Source organism: Phyllobates terribilis, unplaced genomic scaffold (genome assembly GCF_046119375.1).
Source record: "Phyllobates terribilis strain yellow unplaced genomic scaffold, ASM4611937v1 Scaffold_4__5_contigs__length_816908805, whole genome shotgun sequence".
NCBI lineage: Eukaryota > Metazoa > Chordata > Amphibia > Anura > Dendrobatidae > Phyllobates > Phyllobates terribilis.
The window spans coordinates 695,551,981-695,573,832 of NW_027362764.1; the positions used below are offsets into that span (position 1 = coordinate 695,551,981).

The 21,852-nt window shown below is 44.9% G+C and overlaps 1 protein-coding gene across 1 annotated transcript in view; it reads left to right on the forward strand.

Annotated features, from left to right (window-relative positions):
• Positions 1 to 21,852, forward strand: part of NECAB1 (N-terminal EF-hand calcium binding protein 1) — a 388,232-nt gene that overhangs the window by 232,635 nt on the left and 133,745 nt on the right. The window contains exon 6 of the mRNA XM_073679571.1: positions 10,603 to 10,739. Coding sequence (XP_073535672.1) covers positions 10,603 to 10,739 — 137 coding nt within the window. The remainder of the gene's footprint in view (positions 1 to 10,602; positions 10,740 to 21,852) is intronic.

The window sequence follows — 21,852 nt, forward strand, 5'->3', positions numbered from 1 at the left end:
TAGCCAACATGGTCGCAAGAAGCGTGTTGGCCAAAAAAGGCGCAAAATAACTGTCCATGAATTGAGGAAAATCAAGCGTGAAGTTGCCAAGATGTCATTCGCCACCAGTTTTGCCATATTTCAGAGCTGCAACGTTACTGGAGTATCAAAAAGCACAAGGTGTGCGATACTCAGGGACATGGCCAAGGTAAGGAAGGCTGAAAAACGACCACTTTTGAACAAGAAACATAAGATAAAATGTCAAGAATGGGCCAAGAAATATCTTAAGACTGATTTTTCAAAGGTTTTATGGACTGATGAAATGAGCGTGACTCTTGATGGGCCAGATGGATGGGCCAGAGGCTGGATCAATAAAGGGCAGAGAGCTCCACTCCGACTCAGACGCCAGCAAGGTGGAGGTGGGGTACTGGTATGGGCTGGTATCATCAAAGATGAACTTGTGGGACCTTTTCGGGTTGAGGATGGAGTGAAGCTCAACTCCCAGACCTACTGCCAGTTTCTGGAAGACAACTTCTTCAAGCAGGTACAAGAAGAAGTTGGCATCGTTCAAGAAAAACATGATTTTCATGCAGGACAATGCTCCATCACATGCATCCAACTACTCCACAGCGTGGCTGGCCAGTAAAGGTCTAAAAGAAGAAAAAATAATGACATGGCCCCCTTGTTCACCTGATCTGAACCCCATAGAGAAAAAATGTATAAAATGTGAGATCTACAGGGAGGGAAAACAGTACACCTCTTGGAACAGTGTCTGGGAGGCTGTGGTGGCTGCTGCATGCAATGTTGATTGAAAACAGATCAAGCAACTGACAGAATCTATGGATGGAAGACTGCTGAGTGTCATCGTAAAGAAAGGTGGCTATACTGATCACTAATTTTTTTGGTTTTTGTTTTTGCATGTCAGAAATGTTTATTTCTAAATTTTGTGCACTGATATTGGTTTACCTGGTGAAAATAAACAAGTGAGATGGGATTATATTTGGTTTTTATTAAGTTGCCTAATAATTCTGCACAGTAATAGTTACCTGCACAAACAGATATCCTCCTAAGATAGCCAAATCTAAAAAAAAAAACATTCCAACTTCCAAAACTATTAAGCTTGGATATTTATGAGTCTTTTCGGTTGATTGAGAACATAGTTGTTGATCAATAATAAAAATAATCCTCTAAAATAAAACTTGCCTTATAATTATGCACACAGTGTAGATTTCTGGGAATTAAATCAAATTACCATCCGTGATCCATACCCTCTTTCTCTGATTCCTGATTTGTTCAGCCATGTTGTGGGTGCTAAGATATTCTCCAAGTTGGATTTAAGGGGAGCCTACAACCTGGTTAGAATCAGAGAAGGGGACGAATGGAAAACAGCGTTCAATACCCCGGAAGGACATTTCGAGCGTCTGGTTATGCCTTTTGGTTTGACCAATGCATCTGTGGTATTCCAACATTTCATAAATTTCATCAAATTTTCCATCATTTGGTGGGGAGGTTTGTGGTGGTTTATCTGAACGATATTTTGGTTTACTCACCTGATATTGAGACTCATCAGGGGCATATGTGGCGCCCTGCTGCGCATTGGTGCCACAGAACCCAGAAGGGTGCATGGATGGACTTCTCCACAAGAGGCCCTCACACATTCACACACCTCCACCCTACCACCTCAGACCAGCAGAGGGAGCCCTGATAGGGATATAAATAGGGAGGGTGGAGCCAGGCAGCTCAGTTAGTTAGAGTTTAGAGTTTAGTGTGCTCAGTGAGAGAACAGCACCCAGGCTGCTGTGTGAGGCAAGTTGAGGCCTACAGCACGCACTGAAGCCTAGTGAGGGCCCCTAGAGTGGCCGAAGGCAAAGAGGAAAGGAGAGAGGAGTTGAGGGGGCAGAGGAGCGTACCAGGCTCACCCCGAAATATACACCGGAAACCGGGTCCACGCCTACAGGGACCCTTATGCCCAGTAGGGACCACCAGAACCCCTGGAGGACTACAGGTCCCAGGTTTACCAAACGCTGACTACAGTACCAGGGCTAGGAGTCACGGAGGCCCAGCGTCCAGGGAGAGTGATCTCCAGGAGAAAGCCCTACCACCAGGTCAGCAAGTGCAAGGGAGAGAGAGACAGTAACCAAGCTAGGCCTAGTTCCAGGCAGGCCAGAAGCTTACCGAGTAAAGCAACAGATCAGGAGGGCCTATACCCGCTCACTGGGGAGAGTCCAAAAGTGCACCCTTCGTCCGGAGTACCCTGGACCGTGCCTGCATCATCACCAGTAAAGGTACTGAAGCTTACCCCCGTGTGAGTGTCCGTCTTTCCTCCGGGACCATCCTGCCGTCTCTCCCCAGCATCCACCATCTACCCCTACACTGCCCTGGAGCTAGCTCTACCTGTGGAGAGCCACACCATCCCTGCTGCCATAATACCAGCTCCAGAGGACTGCTCCGCAGCGGCGGCACCCTTTAGCCGCAATCCACAGGTGGCGTCACAAACACTTTCCCAAATCCCCTATAAACTATTCCCCCTTTTACTGACCGCCCTGGGTCACGGACCGGGCCAGCTACCGTGATATCCCCCAGCGACCAGAGGCCCGGCTGCCGAGTACCCCACGGCCCAGGGGGCGCATCACATGTTAAGGAGGTGCTCCAGACAGTAAGAGATAATAAACTTTATGCCAAACTAAAAAAATGTGTTTTCACTGTTCAGGAGGTGCAGTTTTTGGGGTACTTGTTGTCATCTTCGGGTTTTCGGATGGATCCGGAGAAGATCCGTGCAGCCCTTGACTGGAAACGTCCCGAGAACCTGAAGGCTCTACATCGGTTTTTGGGCTTTACTAATTTTTACCGGAAATTCATCCAAAATTACTCTGTTATAGTGAAACCCCTTACTGACATTACTAAGAAGGTGTCTGATTTTTCCAAATGGTCAAATGCTTCCTTCCAGGCTTATTCTTCCTTAAAGAATCATTTTGCCACTGCACCTATACTCTGTCAACCTGATGTTTCTCAACCCTTTATTGTGGAGGTTGATGAATCGGATGTCAGGGTTGGGGCTGTGTTCTCTCAGGGTTCGTCCCCTGGTAAATGGCGTCCATGTGCCTTCTTTTCTAAAAAAAAATTTTGGCTGAGAGAAATTATGACGTGGGTAATAGGGAACTTTTGGCGATCAAACTGGCTTTCAAGGAATGGCAACATTGGTTGGAGGGGGCTGTCCATCCTATTACTGACCATAAAAACCTGTCATATCTTCAGTTAGCTAAATATCTCAACCCTAGGCAAGCCAGATGGTCCCTGTTTTTTACTAGGTTCAATTTTGTTGTCACTTTTCGTCCAGGGGTCAAAAATGTCAAGGCTGATGCTTTGTCCTGGAGCTTCCCTGGTGGTGGTGACCACGAGAACCCTGCCCTGATATTACAGAAAGGGGTAGTCATTTCAGCACTTTATCCTGAACTGGACGGTGAGGTGTTGGAGGCACAGGGGGACGCCCCTGCCTCCTGCCCTTCAGGAAAGTTATTTGTACCATCTAATCAGCGCCGCAAAGTAATTAAGGAATGTCATAACTCTGTGCTTGCTGGGCATCCAGATGGTAAGGCAACCGCGGACCTCCTCTCTCGGTGTTTTTGGTGGCCGGGGTTGCATCGGGATCTAATTGAACACATAACTGCTTGTAGTATTTGCGTGCGTTCTAAGGTTTCACATACCCGTCCGTCTGGTACTCTTCTTCCGCTACCTAATATTAGTAGACCAAGGACACACTTGTCCATAGATTTTATTACTGACCTACCGGTTTCTGCAGGCAAAATGGTGGTTCTGGTGGTAGCAGTAGGTTCAGTAAAATGGTTCATTTTGTCGCATTGCCTGCACTTCCAAATGCCAAGACACTTGCTCAGGTGTTCAGAAAAGAGATTGTGAAGCGTCACACAGTTCTCTCCGATGTGGTGTCAGATCGGGGGACCCAGTTTGTTTCCAAGTTCTGGAAGGCATTCTGTTCTCGACCGAGGGTGCAGCTGTCCTTTTCCTCTGCCTTCCACCCTCAGTCAAATGGACAGACCGAGCATGTCAATCAGAATTTGGAGACCTACCTCAGGTGTTTTGTTTCTGAAAATCTGGAGGATTGGGCATCCTACCTACCGCTGGCAGAATTTGCCATTAATAATCATCGTCAAGAATCCACTGGCAGGTCACCGTTCTTCACTTTGGTACCTTTAGTGGGGGAGGAGCTTCAGGAGTTCCTGAGGAGGAATGGTTCATTGCTCTCCTCGGTGTGGCAGGGTGTGCTGAGTAATTTAAAGATCATGGAAGACAGGTATAAACGTATGGCTGACAGAAAACGCTTGCCAGGTCTGGACCTGAATGTGAATGACTTTGTGTGGTTGTCTACCAGGAATATAAGATTGAAAGTTCCTTCTTGGAAGCTGGGACCTAGATTTATTGGTCCCTATAAAATAACCGCCGTCATTAACCCATCAGCGTTTCATCTTGAACTTCCTCAGGCCTTTAAAGGTCCACAACGTGTTCAACAGGTCCTTACTCAAGAAGTATGTGGAACCTCTTGAGCCCTCACCTCTACCTCCGCCCCCAGTAATTGTTGATGGTATTCTGGAGTTCCAAATTTCGAGGATTGTAGATTCCCGTCTCCAACGTCGTTCTCTACAGTACTTGGTGCACTGAAAGGGTTATGGTTCAGAGGAGAGGATGTGGGTTTCAGCTTCAGAGGTGAACCCTCACAGGTTGGTTCGTTCATTCCACACCTCTTATCCTGAGAAACTCGGTCCTGAGTGTCTGAAAGCCACTCGTAGGAGGGGGTACTGTCACAGGTGTGTGGCTACCTTCCTTTGACTAATTAACACCCTGGCCTGGGTGTATAAATACCTGCTGTCTGCTGGAGGGAAGTGCCGGTGATACTCACATTACCCTTTGTGAAGGCTCGGAGCAAGTGCATTATTTCATCCTCGCTGGAGCTATGAGGATGGGTGTTCATCTCTCTGAAGTCAACTAAAAGCTAAGCTATCTTCCCTTGTTTGTTCCCCCTTGTTGTGTTTAGTTCTCTATAATACTTGGTGCACTGGAAAGGCTATGGCCCAGAGGAGAGGATGTGGGTTTCAGCATCAGAGGTGAACGCTCCCAGATTTGTTCGCTCATTTCACATCTCTTTTCCTGAGAAACTCGGTCCTGAGTGTCCGGAGGCCACTGAGAGACCAGCAATACGTAGGGAGTGCCTGATTCCAGTAATGTGTCACTTACTGGGTCATATTTTGCTGTTAAAATAAAATCAGTGTTTTATCAGCAGATTATCACTGCAGGACTAGCTGCCTCAGTGTCACGGGTGTGTCAGAGGTGACAGACAGTCGCCCTGCAGTTGGTTGCAGGAGATCTCTACGTTTGGCATTACAAACATCTTCCTAGAGGCTGTCTGTCTCTAGGACCCAGCGGTCACCTCCCTCTTGCCAATTAGCTCCCTGGCCTGGGTATATATACACCTGGTGTATCTTAGAGGGAGTTGCCGGCGATATTCATTACTACTTGTGAGGCTCTAGTAAGACCAGTATTTCATCCTCTATGGAGGTTGAGGCTGTGTGCGCATTTGTTTAGAGTCATCTAAAGCTAAGCAATTCCCCCCTGTTAGTCTACCCTTGTTGTCTATAAAGTTTAGTGGAGATCGACTAGTGCTCATCTCCTTCCTTCCCTAGCCTTAGCCATATTCCAGGGAAAGTCAGGACGAGGCACGCGTGTGGCGCGTGTTGAAGAGCCAATATAGGGATGGTAGTTGAGACAGGGTGACACTAGACCAGACTAGGAGGTCTCTACTTCCCCCTTTCCCTAGTGTCTAGGTTCCCTTTCCCTCTTGCCTCTGTGTTGCACTAAGTCTTTCCCATACCTTGCGTGACACTCAGGCCTCTTAGCTTACTGATTCGTATAACCAGGCCCTCTTCACTGCATTCTGTCAATTGTGAGGCAGTGAGGGGATTCATAAGCAAGGGACATTACATGTCCCCCAGGATGTGCATAGAAACATACTAAGACCATTGGAGAGCATTGCAATTACAGTTACAATGCAAAATAAAATAGAGTGTGGACTTGTTCAGGCTATTCAAGAAAACCTGACATGGGCTTTTATTTAGAGATCTATAGGATGGTAGTGGGACGGATCTCTCCCTCCACTCCAGGTCTTGGGAGTGGTTTATGTCCTGGATTCCCATTTAACCTTTCAGTTAAGGTTTGGGTGTTTGGTTTACAAGCATCAGAGCAGGAGGCTCTGTGTAGGACAGGTCTGTGTGAGACTGAACACAGGCCAGAGCCAGAGAAAGCAAAGACATTGGCACAACCATGAGTGATACGGTGGTGCAATTGCCATTTGATACAGACTGTAACGGACGATCCGGCTGCGAAGTGGGGGACAAAGTTTGAGTTATTTTTGTAAGTTGCCAAAATAAAGACGTTTAACTTGGACTAACCTGGGTCACTGCCTTATTACTGCGTTGTCATGAAAGCCGCTGCATTCCACAATGTACAGTGTAGAAAGGGGAAGAGAGCTAGGCTCAAAAAGATGATACCTACACAAAACGTAATAAGTAGCATATATTTATTAGAGCATATATAAAGAACAATACAAAAATGGAGGTGCAAATACATACGTGAACAAACTCACAAGAGATAAAATGGCGTGCACAATGAGAGAGAGGGCTCCATATAGGACATAGTAACAATCGTATAGTATAAATAGTAGTAGTATCTAGTGTATATATACTTAGTAGAGATCACGTAAAAAAGATACACTGATTGTAAACATTCTCAGAGAAGAAGCAATTGCTTCTATAACAGTTACCTGAGATAGTAGCCCACGTTACTTTTGAAACAAAAGACAGCATCAGACTTTCTACATGCGCTGCAGGTATCCTTAATTTTTCTCTGCTGAAACCTTTTAACATAGGGCTCTACTGTGCCACAATGTATCCGCCAGTCTGAGGCAGACAAGTACGGTATATGACAGATTTCTACTGGCTGCAGTGAGCAGCTCATGTAATGTGCTAAGTAAATACAGGATCGGTTCTGACACTTGTACAGCGAGTGCATCGAGGTTCCAGTCTGTCCAGCTGTTACAAATGGGGAATATAAAGGCGTCAGCTCTTACTCCTCGATGTCACGGTCCTCTCTGTTGCTAATCATTCTATATAACATGGAATTACAGTTTATGTTTTATCACAACAATTCTCTTTGTTGCTCCACATAGAAGTTAATGTGACGATTTATTACCGTGTTAATTCATATAAAAGGTTTCATTTTTGCTTTGTACAATTAAATCTGATTCACAGATGAGATGACATATTAAATTACTTGTTGTTTTCCGAGTACAAGAGATGGCAAACACATAACTCGTTCCTGTTAAGAAATAGCAAGTGATGGTAATTTCGCCTGAAGTGCAATAAATGGATATACTGGAGGACAGGTTGGAGATAGTGAGGAGCCGACGAGGGGCATTGTGCCACCTCAATAAGCCCTGGTTATTATACAGATCTGTCTGCTCTATTTAAAGAGACTAAACCCTTTGTTCCCTAAAGGACTAATATGCCGTTACTCACATATCAGAAAGTTACATGTAGACAAGGCTTTCCCATTGTTGGACAACTATGAAAGAAGCAGCATTACTCACACCATATAACATTAGGATCTAATCATGTTTGTGGATTTTTATTCCCATATAGTTATATAAATCTGCTATTGGCTCCCATTAAAGAAAAAAATATATACCGTATAGTATACAGTTGGGTTCAATAATTTCACTGGCAACGAACACATAGTTTGGTCTTTTCTGTGGTAAAATATGGATACGAAACCTGGACAACAAAGAAACGAGACAGAAGAAGAATGAATGTCTTTGAAATGTGGTGCTGGAGAAGGATGTTATCAATACCATGGATGACAAGAAGAACAAACAAATCAATTTTGGAACAAATCAAGCCAGACATGTCACTTGAAGCAAAGATCACCAAGCTACGACTTGTCAACTTTAGACACATGATTCAAAGTGAGCAATCACTGGAGAAGGACATCATGGTCGGAAGAATAGAAGGAACAAGGCGAAAAGGAAGACCAGCAACCAACTCGATGGCTTGATACAATCAAGATAACGACGGAGAAGACCCTGGCGAAGACCTATCTAGGCTTGCACAAGATCGATCTTTCTACAGAGCGTTCATCCATCAAGTCACTATGGCTCGAAATCGAGCCAAAGACCGTTAAATAAAATAATAAAATGAGTACATTAAAGCATGGAGATTTTTTAAGCGTACTGTATGTATGTATATATATATATATATATATATATATATATATATATATATATATATATATATGTATAATTTTTTATTATTATTTTTTATTATTTTTATGTTTCAATAAAAAACACTTTCATGAACAATCATTGGTCTTTTATATGAAATATCTGTTGTGGAGTTCCAGACCAATCCAATAACCTTTGAGCTTGCTAACATATGGGATCTAATTTGGAAGACTACCAGGAGCCTGCTAATGTCACGGGTGTGTCAGGGGTGACAGACAGTCACTCTAGAGCCGGCTGTAGAAGGTCACTACGCTTGGCATTGCAGACACCTTCTTGATTCCCTCATCTCTGTAGTGTACTTATCCTTCTTCCTTTAGGACCCAGCAGCGACCTCCACCTTCTGTTGCTGATTGACACACTCTTGCTGGGTAGTTAAATAGTTTCAGTTTCTAGAGAGAGTCGCCGGTGAAAGTTCTATGTACAGTTGAAACCAGAAGTTTACATACACTATATAAAAAGACACGTATGCATGTTTTTTTCAATATCTGACATGAAATCAGAATAAACCTTTCCCTTTTTAGGTCAATTAGGATTACCATAATTTTTAATATTTGCCAAATGCCAGAATAATGAGAGAGAGAGGAATTTTTTTTACTTACTGCCAAGTCAAACTTTTACATACACTAAGATTACTATACCTTCAAACAATTCTAGACTGCCCATATCATGATGTCTGTGTTTGGAAGCTTCTGAAAGTTTTTTTGGCAAGATCTGAGTTAATTCAAGACATACCTGTGGATTTATTTTAATGCACACGGGAAAGGTTTATTCTGACTTCATGTCAGATATTGAGAAAAACATGCATATGTGCCTTTTTATATAGTATATGTAACCTTCTGGTTTCAACTGTACCTCTGTGCAGGCCTGGAGCACTAGCTGTCGGCTAGTTTCTTCTCTGGAGTTCTTGGAGGACAGTTGGCGTTATCTCTCTGGTGTCTGCTCAAGCTAAGTGTTTCCCCTTTGTTTGTCTACTTTGTTGTTTTTAGTTTGTAGTGGGGCTTGACAAGTCCTCACCCTGTCCCCTCCCTATCTAGGGCCAAGCTCTAGGGACATTCAGGGCTTAGGTTCCAGCTCGGCGATAGGTGTGGAACCTATATAGTGATTATAGGGTAGGCAGGGTGATATTAGATCTGCCGAGGGGTCTCCACTCTCTTTTTCCCTAGTGTTTGGTCTTCCTCCCCATCTTCCCTTCGTGTTGCACTTAGTCTTTCCGACATCTTACGTGACAGCTAGACAGGTTGCTTGCATTCAGAATATTTCCATATGTCTTAAGGTGTTGTACCCTATCCTTAAAGAACCCCTTAAGGTGAGAGGTTTATAAGTACACCTCTTTCATCATTGTTTATACGTAAACTATTTCACTCAGATATTGTTTATCTTCCTCTCCCATTTTTCCCCTTATTTTACTTTAAAGGATATTTTTCCAACAATAACAGCACAGGAGGAAAACGCCCACAGCAGTGTAAGGCCTCATTCAGATGTCAGTTTGTCATGCATGAGTTCTATTTTTGCTTTTCACAAACAGAACTCACACCTGCGGGGCCGTTCACATGTTCAGTTATTTTTTCTGACTGAGTAGTTTTCACAAAATCAGATACAATTGCTCAGATACAGAGACCTCTCACCCAGCCAAACCAGTTCTCCTGTTTTGCACTGTTAAGGGGCAAACATCCCAAAACATGTTTCTGCCAGTAGGGTTTGTGGTTTTGCTTCTTATCCCATGTCATTTGGCAAGGCCAAAGGGTTGATATTAACTTTTGGAATTGCTACTTCCAATAGATTATTATTAAAAAAAAATAAACTATACTACTCTCCTAGACTGATGCTGCTCTCCTGCACTAGCTATTGTGGCCATTGATTGGCTGCACTCATCACCTGACGTTTATGCCAGTGCTGAAGAGGAGCACTGGTCCGGAAGGTGAGTGCAAGATTTTTTTCTTAATTCCACACCCCAGGCCCATCCAAAATAAGTTTTAAAGTAGAGAAAAACCTGTTTCAGCACTGAAGCTCCAACGTTTTTTTACTTGTCGTCTTTCTTTAACGTTCAGCGGAAAGAGTTACAGAAAGAAGCATCTCCTCTCAGACAATTGTTAGTTACAGCTTCGGTCTTGTTAATTTCTTCCGAATTCTCTTCCTTACAGTGTTCTGCATGAGTCATCTGACAGCCCTCGGTGCAATGGAAAGAGCGGCTCTGAGGGTTCAGGATTTAATTGCATTTTGGAATGATATAAAGTAATTCATGTCTCATGTCTCTCATGTGAGTTTCTGCTTTGTTTCAGCAATATCAAAATGCCTCAAAACTGGAACAGTTTGTGACACGTTTTTTGTTGAAAGAAACACTCAACCAGCTGCAATCTCTACAGAACTCATTAGAATGTGCCATGGAGACGACAGAGGAGCAGACCCGCCAGGAAAGGTAGGATTATGTAGGCACGTCACAGTGCAGACATCGCATTGTTCTTTATCTTTACCTTAGAAGTGTCCTGGCTTCCTTTAAGCCATCAAAGTTAGAAACGTTTTTTTTTTTTGTTACTTATTAGTTCGTTCTACTTCATAAATAGCCCCATGATAGCTTCTTCTTTTTTGCAGGAAGAGTAAAACTTTTTAATAGAACCATTTTGGAATCAATTGTGTTGGTTTGGTTTTTAGGGCTGTGAGTGGTACAAAAAAGTTTGTAATTTGACCATTTTGTTTTCAGTTTTGTTTGTATGGCTTTTTGCCATGCCAATCAAATAGTTACCATATATTTTCATTTACTTGCAGTGATATTTATAGAGTTTTGCAATTAATTTGCACTTTTTTTTAAATTAGTTTTTGTGTCACCACATTCCAAGATTCTTTAGTATTTAACTTTTCCAGGGCTTGTTTTTGGAGGAAGCGTTGTATTTTTTTTTTACAATACAGACCAAAAGTTTGATTTGGGTTTTGTCTTTACGGCATTCAGTGTGCATTATAAACAAGATGAGGCCACATTCACGCGTTCAGTATTTGGTCAGTATTTTACATCAGTATTTGTAAGCCAAAACCAGGAGTGGGTGATAAATACAGAAGTGGTGATGTGTTTCTATTATACTTTTCCTCTGATTATTCCGCTCCTGGTTTTGGATACAAATACTGAACAAGTGAATGTGGCCTAATTTTTTAGTTTTGCTACTTTTACAAGTTAAAAACACCATATTGTCACTGCATTGAAAGCATCATATTGGTTTGGACCGGACAACCCCTTTAAACACCCGGGAGCTACCTGTGAGCCTAGCCATTACAGAAGGGAGTCCAAGCAGGTATATCCTAGCCCTATGCCATCACTTCTAACAAATTCCTACTCATGAGGACACAACCTGGACGGACTTTTGTTATACATTGCATAGAGCCTGAGTGGGCAATGCAAAAGGTTGTGTTTGCTCCATATGAAAATACTATTATGATTCAAGACCTATGATAGTTGGGGGTCCTGTTGGAGATTTTGCAATGTTCGGAGTTCGAGAGAGAAAGATCCAAAGTTCCAGGTCCCCATTGTTTTCAATGGGGTTCAGGTTCTGGTTCAAGTTCTGGTACCAGAACTTTGGACTAAAGTTCGGGTCGGGCTCATCCTTACTACTAACTGATAAGAGCTTGTTTCCGTTAAATGTCACGCAAACCATTTTGGAAAAAATACTCTCTCCTGCACTTTGCTAACATTTTTATATATTATATATATTTTTTTTCAATATATGACAAGTATCTTGGTTTCTTCAAAAACACAAATTGGCCATCAGGCTGTATATACTTGAATAGAAACACTCTGGTTATTATAGGGATATTATTCATCTCCGTAACATTGCATCTGTGACACATAGCGATGCCTGTCTGTCCTTAGCCTTTAAATATTCTGATAAACTGTAGGTGTTATGAGACAGGGCTTTGAAATTTCAAAGTATATCCATGAACACTTGACAACTTTTTAGAATGTCTTTTACACTGAGAGCCAATCACTTGTGCCTCGGGGAGTAATCTGACTTGTAAATCCCAGACTGCAGAAGCAAATGCTAAGAACAGGAATAAAGTTTTCCTTATATGAAGTATAACAGTTTTCCACCTGAACAATAGAGTCTTAAATGCCCATCGTGCCTCATTTGGATTTTTATATAGTTACATATTTTTTAAGAATTTGACTCCTGTTTTTCACATAAACTAAACCAAAGAAACTGTAAAACTCAATATATTGCTTCTACAAAACCTTGTATTATTCTTATCACTCAGAAAATTGTCTCCCTATAGACTTAGCCTTACACCTTAATACAATTGACTTGAACTATGTGCCCACGATGCAGAAATGCTCCGGATTTTTCCTGAGCGTTTCTGCATCTCCCTGGCAGAAAAAAACGTATGCGGATTGTACATGCGGATTGTACATGCGTTTTTCCTGCCAGGGACAAGCGGATGTGAAGCGTTCTTCACATGCATTTCCGCATGCGGGTTGACAAGCGCTTTCAAAGCGATTTTAGCATCACTTGGAAAGTGCTTGACAACTTGGTCACACTATATAAATCCATGCAAACAGCATGGCTTTATACAGTGTGACCGAAAGAATGGTAAAAAATAAATAAATAAATATAATACTTACCTTCTGATGGCCCCCGGTATCTTTATCCGATGTGTCCTGGTTTGCCGGCAGCTCACGGAAGACTAAAGGACCTGCCGACGTCAGCGGTTGCGTGACCCGTCACATGACTAAATGACGTCATGGCAGGTCCTTGTGTCCACCGCGAGCTGCCAGCAAGCCGAGACAAAGACACCAGGGGCCATCAGAAGGTAAGTATAATATTTATTTTTTATTTTATTCTTTTTTTTATAGGTTCTATGGTACCCGGGTCCGGAGGAGAGTCTCCTCTTCTCCAAACCTGGGTACCATCTGCACATTGAAATGCATGGAATGCGCATCTGCAGATCCAGTGATGCGGATTCCATGCTTTCCAATGCAAGTCAATGGCGGAGAAAACGCAGCGCTTCCGCAAAATAATTGGTAGTGCTGCGGATTTTTCCGCAGTGGAAATTTCCACAGCATGTGCACAGCACATGTGGATTATCATTGGGGAACATGGCAGGCCTTCTACCAAGTGTTTTTTAAGCATTTCTGCAGCGGAATTGCCGCTGCTGAAACGCTTAAAAAACGCATAGTGAGCACACAGCCTTACTGTAGGTTCAGTTTACTCACAGAATCTAATAGTACAAATGAAGATAAAGAACTTTGTTTCCTCTCCTCCTTCCCCACTCATCACTCACTCTCAGTTCACTGCTAAAATCCATCTTGGAGAGGCAGAAATAAAGCTTCAATGAATGATCATGTTACAGTTGCTGCCCTGAGAAGTCTATGTAGCTTTGAGGAACAGTAAGCAGCATCTAAAAGAATGAGATAAAAATATATAGAAACATTCTTATTGGGCTCTCTTCAGTGCTGGATTCACAGCTACACTGCACAGCTAGTACTGGTGTATAATGTCCTCCATACTGCTGTGTCCACGTAATCATTTCATACGACTTTTATCAGGCAGGTCTGTGCTCTTAAATAGATAGGTTGGGAGTAAAGACTAATTGTAATTTCAGTCCTTTTCAGGGCTAGGTTACATCAGTTCCTATCACTTTTTGCCAGGCAGGTCTGTACCAGTGCTGTGCAAGTTTTTTTCACAGCATTTGGCTAAATCTAGCAAAGCAAATCTTTTTTGGCCTATAGCAGAGTGTGTTAGTCAGTGGAGTAGCCTATCTGTGTTGCAAGCTACACCACCTGTGTATAGAATGCAAATTTTTTTACTGCACCTAGTGAAGTAAAACCTTTTGGGCATAGCATCATTCTATTAGTCCATCTATACTAACCTCCACCAGGTTGCAAAATTCAATATATTTTTTTTCTGCATCGAGCTCTGAAAAAATGTTTAAGCTTGTAGCAGTGTATGGGACTTGTTCTATTAGTCCATCTATACTGACCTCCATCAGGTTGCAAATTCAATATGATTTTTTTCTGCATCTAGCTCTGAAAAAATATTTTGGCTTCTAGCAGTGTGTGGGACTTCTTCTATTAGTCCACCTATACTGACCTCCATCAGGTTGCAAATTCAATATAATTTTTTTCTGCATCGAGCTCTGAAAAAATATTTCAGCTTGTAGCAGTGTGTGGGACTTGTTCTATTAGTCCATCTATACTGACCTCCATCAGGTTGCAAATTCAATATAATTTTTTTCTGCATCTAGCTCTGAAAAAATATTTAGGCTTCTAGCAGTGTGTGGGACTTGTTCTATTAGTCCATCTATACTGACCTCCATCAGGTTGCAAACTGAATATAATTTTTATCTGCATCTAACCCAGCCAATACTTTTGGCCTAATACCACAGTTTGGCCACTCAGCTCTGCTCGGTTCCCATCCATTGTTTTTTTGTGCAAACAACTCCAGAGTTGTGAATTAGTTAACCACCAAAATGAGTGGAAAAAGGCCTGCTGCTGGTGGAAAGGGGAATAGGCATGTTGGGAAGGGGAAAAAAGGTTGTGTCCGTGGGGTAGGTGTTAAAGCAACAGTAACATCTGCAGAAGAAAGACCATCTTCCAGCCAAACTAAAATGTCTACTTCTTTTAGCGGACAATGTGATAAGATCCCTTTCTTACGGCCACGCCAATCGCTACAAATTCCAGATGAGGCACAAAAACAGCAGGTGCTTCAACGGATATCAAGTGCTCCTTTAAGTGGGCTCTCCTCCACATCAACTTCAACATCACAAATACTCCAGTCCTCAGAGGTGTCACCCCAATCGCACTTGCTTCCTCACAGCTCCCAAGTCTCCAGCTGCCCATCTGAGTATGGGGTAGAACAGATGGTTGAGTCTGCAGAGCTGTTTACTCATACTATAGCCTGGGAATCAGAGGTCGACTCCAGAGCTTCTGTGAATCCAGACGAGGAAATGATCTGCACTGATGCCCAGAATCTTTATGAGTCGGATCCAGGACCAGACGCAGAAGGTTCTGACCATAATGTAGACCCTCTTACCCAAACTGTAACTCCTGTTGGTGGAGACAATGAGGAAGACGATGATGAGACTCAAATACCTGATTGGAGCGACAACTTTAGTTTTTTGTCAGGGCAGGAACAGGTTGGCTCTGAGGACGACGGGTGTGATAACACACAGGGTGATGATAATGAGGTTGGAGATCCCACTTACTGTCAACCCACAGTCAGCCAGTCGATGAGGTCAGCAGAGGAGGTGGAGGAGGATGCTAGTGACGACGAGGTCAGGTTGCGCCTTCCTGGACAGAGACGTAGTACTGGAAGCACGTCAACAACTGCATCCTCAAACACAACTCTGTCTCTGACCACAAGTCGTGGTGGCTCTTCAGGTCGCATGGGTGCTAAGCCTTGCATAGCCTGGGCATTTTTTCAGATCGATAAAGATGACCCAACTCGTGTTATCTGTAACATTTGTCAGCAAAAGCTAAGTAGAGGCCAAAAAATACATAGTTTGAGTACTTCATGCATGAACCGGCACATGGACATGAAGCATAAGTTGCAGTGGGAAGCTCACTGTGCTACAATGCGGCCTAGCCGGCCGGGCCAACCACCGTCTGCCACATCTTGTGCATCCGCGGCCACTTCATCCTCTGTGACTGGGGGGACAGCAGTCACACCTGTTTTGGGACGCAGACCTGCCACCTCTTTACCCGCAACAGCCAGCGTGATTGGCAGGTCATCATTTTCTTTGGAGGTGGTAACACCAGCTGGTGTTGAGCGCTGTCCAACATCGATAGCACCACCTTTGGATCAAGGCAACCTAACATGTCCGCCTGCATCTTCCTCACAGACCGGCAGTTTGCCGGGGACACCCTTCTCAACCCCGTCTAAGCACAACAGCCAGCCCTGGGTCCCTCAGATGTGGACAAGTAAAATACCATTTCCACCTAGCCATGAGAAAGCTAAGAGGTTGAATTTCACCATCTGCAAGCTCTTGGCTACAGAAATGCTGCCTTTCTGCCTGGTGGACACAGAGGATTTTCGAGACCTTATGTCCGTCACAGTGCCCCAATACCAGATGCCCACTACTTCTCAAAGAAAGGTGTGCCTGCGCTCCACCAGCATGTCGCACACAACATCACCGCTTCTTTGAGAAACTCTGTGTGTGACAGGGTGCATTTCACCACAGACACTTGGACGAGTAGGCATGGACAGGGGCGTTACATGTCGCTGACTGGGCACTGGGTAACTATGGTGACAGCAGGACAAGGGGCTGCTGTCCAAGTCTTGCCGTCCCCACGAGTTGTGCGTCAATCCTCTTTATCTAGAAGTTCCTCCACTGCTTCTGCCTCCTCAACCTCCTCTCGGTCCTCCACCTGCACCCAAAGCCTGTCTGGTCATGCCACAAGCTTTCTAACTGCGCAGAAGGGATCCTGCACACCTCCTTACTATGCTGGCAGCAGGGCTCAACGTCATCAGGCGGTTTTTACTTTGAAATGTCTGGGAAATGTGAGTCACACAGCTGAGCAGTTGTGGTCAGCTCTGGAGAACCAGTTTCATGAATGGTTGTCTCCACTGGACCTGAAACCAGGGAAGGCCATGTGCGACAATGCTGCAAACCTGGGTGCGGCCCTTCGCCGGGGCAATGTCACACACGTGCCTTGTATGGCTCACGTGTTGAACCTGGTTGTCCAGCAATTTTTAGCCCACTATCCCGGACTAGATGGCCTTCTGCAGAGGGCACGGTCGCTGTGTGCTCACTTCCGCCGTTCGCATCCCGCAGCTCAGCGACTTACATCTCTACAGAAGTCGTTGGGCCTGCCACTTCACCGGCTAAAATGCGATGTGCCTACCCGGTGGAATTCAACTCTGCACATGTTGCAGCCACTGTGGCAGCACCGACAAGCTCTGGTGCAATACATTCTGACGTATAGCCTGGGCCAACGAGATCCAGAGGTGGGGCAAATCACGCTGGAGGAGTGGTCTCAGATCAGGGACCTATGCACCCTTCTGCACAGTTTTGAAATGGCGACGAAGATGTTTAGTGCTGACGATGCCATTATCAGCATGACTATTCCGGTGATTTACATGCTGGAGCACATGTTAAACAGAATTCGGAGTCAGGTGGTGGCACAAGAGGAGGTGGAGGAAGTAGAGGAGGAGGAGTTGTATGCGGAAGGGCTAACATCTGCAAGGTCCAGACGGTCGGCAGCACCAAGGCGGCAGGCATGTGAGGGTGGGGGAGATGGTTTTACCAGGGCGCATGGTAGCAGCCAAACTAGTGAGGAAGGTGCAGTAGCCCAGGAAGAAGTGGAGGACGAACTGATGGAAGACTCATCAGATGAGGGAGACCTTGATCACATTTCTGTTGTGCGAGGTTGGGGGGAGAGGACAGAGGAAGGAAGCATGATTGTTACCTCGCCACCAACACAACAGGGACTTGATGCTCCTGGATGCGCAAGACACATGAGTGCCTTCTTGCTGCACTACCTGCAACATGACCCTCGAATTGTGAGAATTAGAAATAATCCTGACTACTGGGTTGCCACACTGTTAGATCCCCGGTACAAAAGTAAATTTGCAGAAATTATTCCTGCCATAGAAAGGGATGCACGCATGCAGGAGTATCAGCAGAGACTGTTGCAAAATCTTACATGTGCTTTTCCACAAAACACCAGTGGTGCACGTAGTGAATCTCACAGTTCCAACTTGCCAACCATGGGACCGTCGAGTGTTCAGCACTCAAACCGTAACAGAAACACAGTATCTGCTGGTAACATCAATTTTGCGGAATCATTTCACCACTTTTTTAGCCCATCCTTTGCAAGGCCACAGGAGACAAGAAGTCTGACAAATAGTCAAAGCCTAGTGACGATGGTACAGGAGTATCTCCAAGTAAACATTGAAGCCATGACTGTGTCACTAGACCCTTGCTCTTTTTGGGCTTCCAATCTGGATAAATGGCCGGAGCTCACCACTTACGCCTTGGAGATCTTGTCATGCCCCGCAGCCAGCGTTCTGTCTGAACGTGTGTTCAGCACTGCTGGTGGTGTGCTAACAGATAAGCGCACGCGGCTCTCCACTGATAATGTAGACAGACTCACGTTCATAAAGATGAACAAATCATGGATCCGAAACGACTTTTCTACCCCTGTGTCATCCTGGGGAGAGTAAAAGCTTGATGATTTGTTAAAATCACCTCACCAACCGTTTTAAGCTTTAAAATTACTAATCAAGTTTATCTGTATCTTGGCTGGAAAATAATTTGGGCTTTGTAGCAGTGTGCAGTACTGATTCTATTAGGCCATCTATACTAAGCTCCACCAGATTTAAAATTACTAATCATGTTTATCTGTATCTTGGCTGGAAAATAATTTGGGCTTTGTAGCAGTGTGCAGTACTGATTATATTAGGCCATCTATACTAAGCTCCACCAGCTTTCAAATTAATAATAATTTTTAGCTGCATCTAGCCCGGAAAATAATTTTGGGTCTCCTAGATGCGCAAGACACATGAGTGCCTTCTTGCTGCACTACCTGCAACATGACCCTCAGATTGTCAGAATTCGAAGTAATCCTGACTACTGGGTTGCCACACTCTTAGATCCCCCACACTCTTCGATCAACCTTTTCATTTTAATAAAGAACAAAAAATGGTCATTTTTGAAATTATAAGCATTAGCAGGTTATTAGAAACTGATATCAAACAGTTTTCAACTCAAAACTTTATTCTAGGTGATGTTACATTTGCACATAGGACCCCTTGTTCGAAAGGAACTTCTGAACTGTCTTGTCCATTGAATTTGTCAGGTTTTGGATGGTTTCTGCTTCAATTGTTTTGCATGAGGACAGAATACCCTCCCAGAGCTGTTGCTTAGATGTGAACAGCCTCCCGCCATCATAGACACTCCTTTTGATGATGCTCCAGAGGTTCTGAATGGGGTTGAGGTCAGGGAAGCATGGGGGTCACACCATAAGTTTGTCCCCTTTTATGCCCTTATCAGCCAGAGATGCAGATGTGTTATGTGCAGCATGAGACGGTGCATTATCATGCATGAAAATGATCTTGCTGTGGAATACACGGTTCTTCTTCTTGAACCATGGCAGGAAGTGCTGTTTGAGAAACTCCACATACATTATGGAGTTCATCTTTACCCCTTCAGGGATCCTAAAGGGGCCGACAATCTCTCTCCCCATGATTCCAGCCCAAAACATTACTCCACCTCCTCCTTGTTGGCGCTGTAGCCGTGTTTGCGTGGGCTGTCCATCAACCAGCCATCCTCCACTCCATCCATCTGGACCATTGAGCGTTGCACGGCACTCATCGGTGAACAAAACAGTTTTGAAGTCAGTCTTCATGTATTGTTTGGCCCACTGGAGCCGTTTCTGCTTGTGTGCAGTGGATGGAGGAGGTCGACAGGATGGCTTACGCACAGCTGCAAACCTCTGAAGGACTCTGCATCTTGTTGTTCGGGGGACGTTGGAGGCACCAGCAGCTTCAAAAACTTGTCTGCTGCTATGACAAGGCTTTTTTGCCGCTGCTCTTTTAACCTGATGTAATTGCCTGTAGGAAAGAGTCCTCAATTTTACCTTATCAGTACGCACACGTGTGTACTGTGAATCAGATACATACTTCTTGATTGTGCGATGATCAGGATGAAGTGTCTTGGCAATGTTGATTGTAGTCATGCCTTGACCTAAACACTCCACAATTTGTTGCTTCTCAGCAGCCGACACGTCCTTTTACTTTCCCATTTTGGCAGAAAATGTAGGCTGCTTAATAATGTGGGACAGCCTTCTTAAGTAGTCTTGCCTTTCATTGGACACACCTGCCAAACTAATTAGCACAGGTGTCTGCAATTGCTTACAGTGATATAAAGAGCCCTGACACACATCACCATCAATGAGTTTAACTGACAAACAAATTCTTCCCTTATCACTCCTAAACACTTTTTGCATAATAATTTGGAACACAGTGTACATGTGCTTTTCCACAAAACACCAGTGGTTCACGTAGTGAATCTTACAGTTCTAACTTGCCAACCATGGTCTGTATGGAGTTGTTCAATAAAGGGCCCAAAATTGAGATAACATAGACGGGACAGGTCTCTATGAATAGGAATTCCTAAGTATTTGATACCCTGTGAGGGCCAGGCAAAGGGAAAGTTGGACTGGGTGGAATCCTGTATGGATTTGGGGAGGGAGACATCGAGGGCCTCAGACTTCGCTGCATTGATTTTAAAATTTGACCATGGAACAAAGTGATCTATTTCAGCCATAACAGCAGGGATGGATATATGTGATTGAGTGATATATACTAGGACATCATCAGCAAATGCAGAGCACTTGTACTCGGTGCCTCCCACCTCAATCCACCTAATATTGGGGTTATGGCGAATTGATGAGAGCAGGTGCTCCGTCACTAGGATGTATAAGAGAGGGGACAGAGGACATCCCTGCCTTGTCCCATTGGTGATTATGAAAGGTGATGAAAATGTTCTGACGCGCCCCCTGGGCCTTGGGACACCCGGAGCCGGACCCTTTTTGGTGGATGCTGGTGGTTGTAGTCTCCGTGGCGGCGACCCGGTTCCGTGGCTCAGGGCGGTCAAACCAGTGGCGGAACTATTTATGTGGTTTTGATGTTTAAATGTCCGACTACGCCACCCGTGGATTGCGGCCAGAGTGAACCGCCGCTGCAGGGCAGACCGCTGAGGCTGGTGTTGTGGGTGCAGCAGAGCGTAGTATAACTCCCCACGGGAGGAGTATAGCCTCAAGGCAGTGTATGCGGAGGATGGGGGTGATGGTGCAGGGCAGCAGCAGTAACGACACGGAGTCAGTGATGCAGTCCAAGGCCTTTACTCACAGTTCTTATTATCCAGACCACTTCTGCAGGTAATGGCTGCCCACGTCGTACTGTGCTCACCAGGTGAGGGGCTCAGACAACTCCCAGATAACTTTGGAGCGCTTCACAGGACCCCCTTTGTGTGTCCTTTGTCTGGCCTTTCTTACCAACCCTTCTGTCCGGCTGCCTCGGGCCTCCTCTTGGTAAACTTGGCGCCAGTTTCCCTGACCCTATGTGGTGCCTTCCTAGCGGGTGTAGCGAGGGGCTGCGCCACATAAAATGTCACAGCCTCCGGTTTCTAGCTGAGTGTCGTTTCCCGCCTCCACTAGTTTCGGGGACCGGTCTCCCTATTTGGCCTGACCCCTCCACGCAGGTGGATTCGGGCGTGCGGTGGCGACTTGCCCGTCCGCACCCCTGGGATCCCTTCGTTCCTCATTCCTGGAGCCTTCTCCGCTCCTCTTCCTTCCTTCTCCCTCTTCCAGGCCTGAGCCTCTGTTAATAGGCCCGCCTCCGGAGCAGAGCTCATGCAGAGCCCCTGCTCCCTGTCACTTCTGCTCAGACTTCTCTGCACTGAACTAAGATGGTGCCCACCTTTTATACTCCCTTCTCAATGCACCCAGGAACTGCTTCCTCCCTGCTCCTGCACTACAGGGTTCCCCTTCCTCGGTGTTCCCTCCCCCCACTCCAGCCAGGGACAGGGACTGACGTGCCCATCTC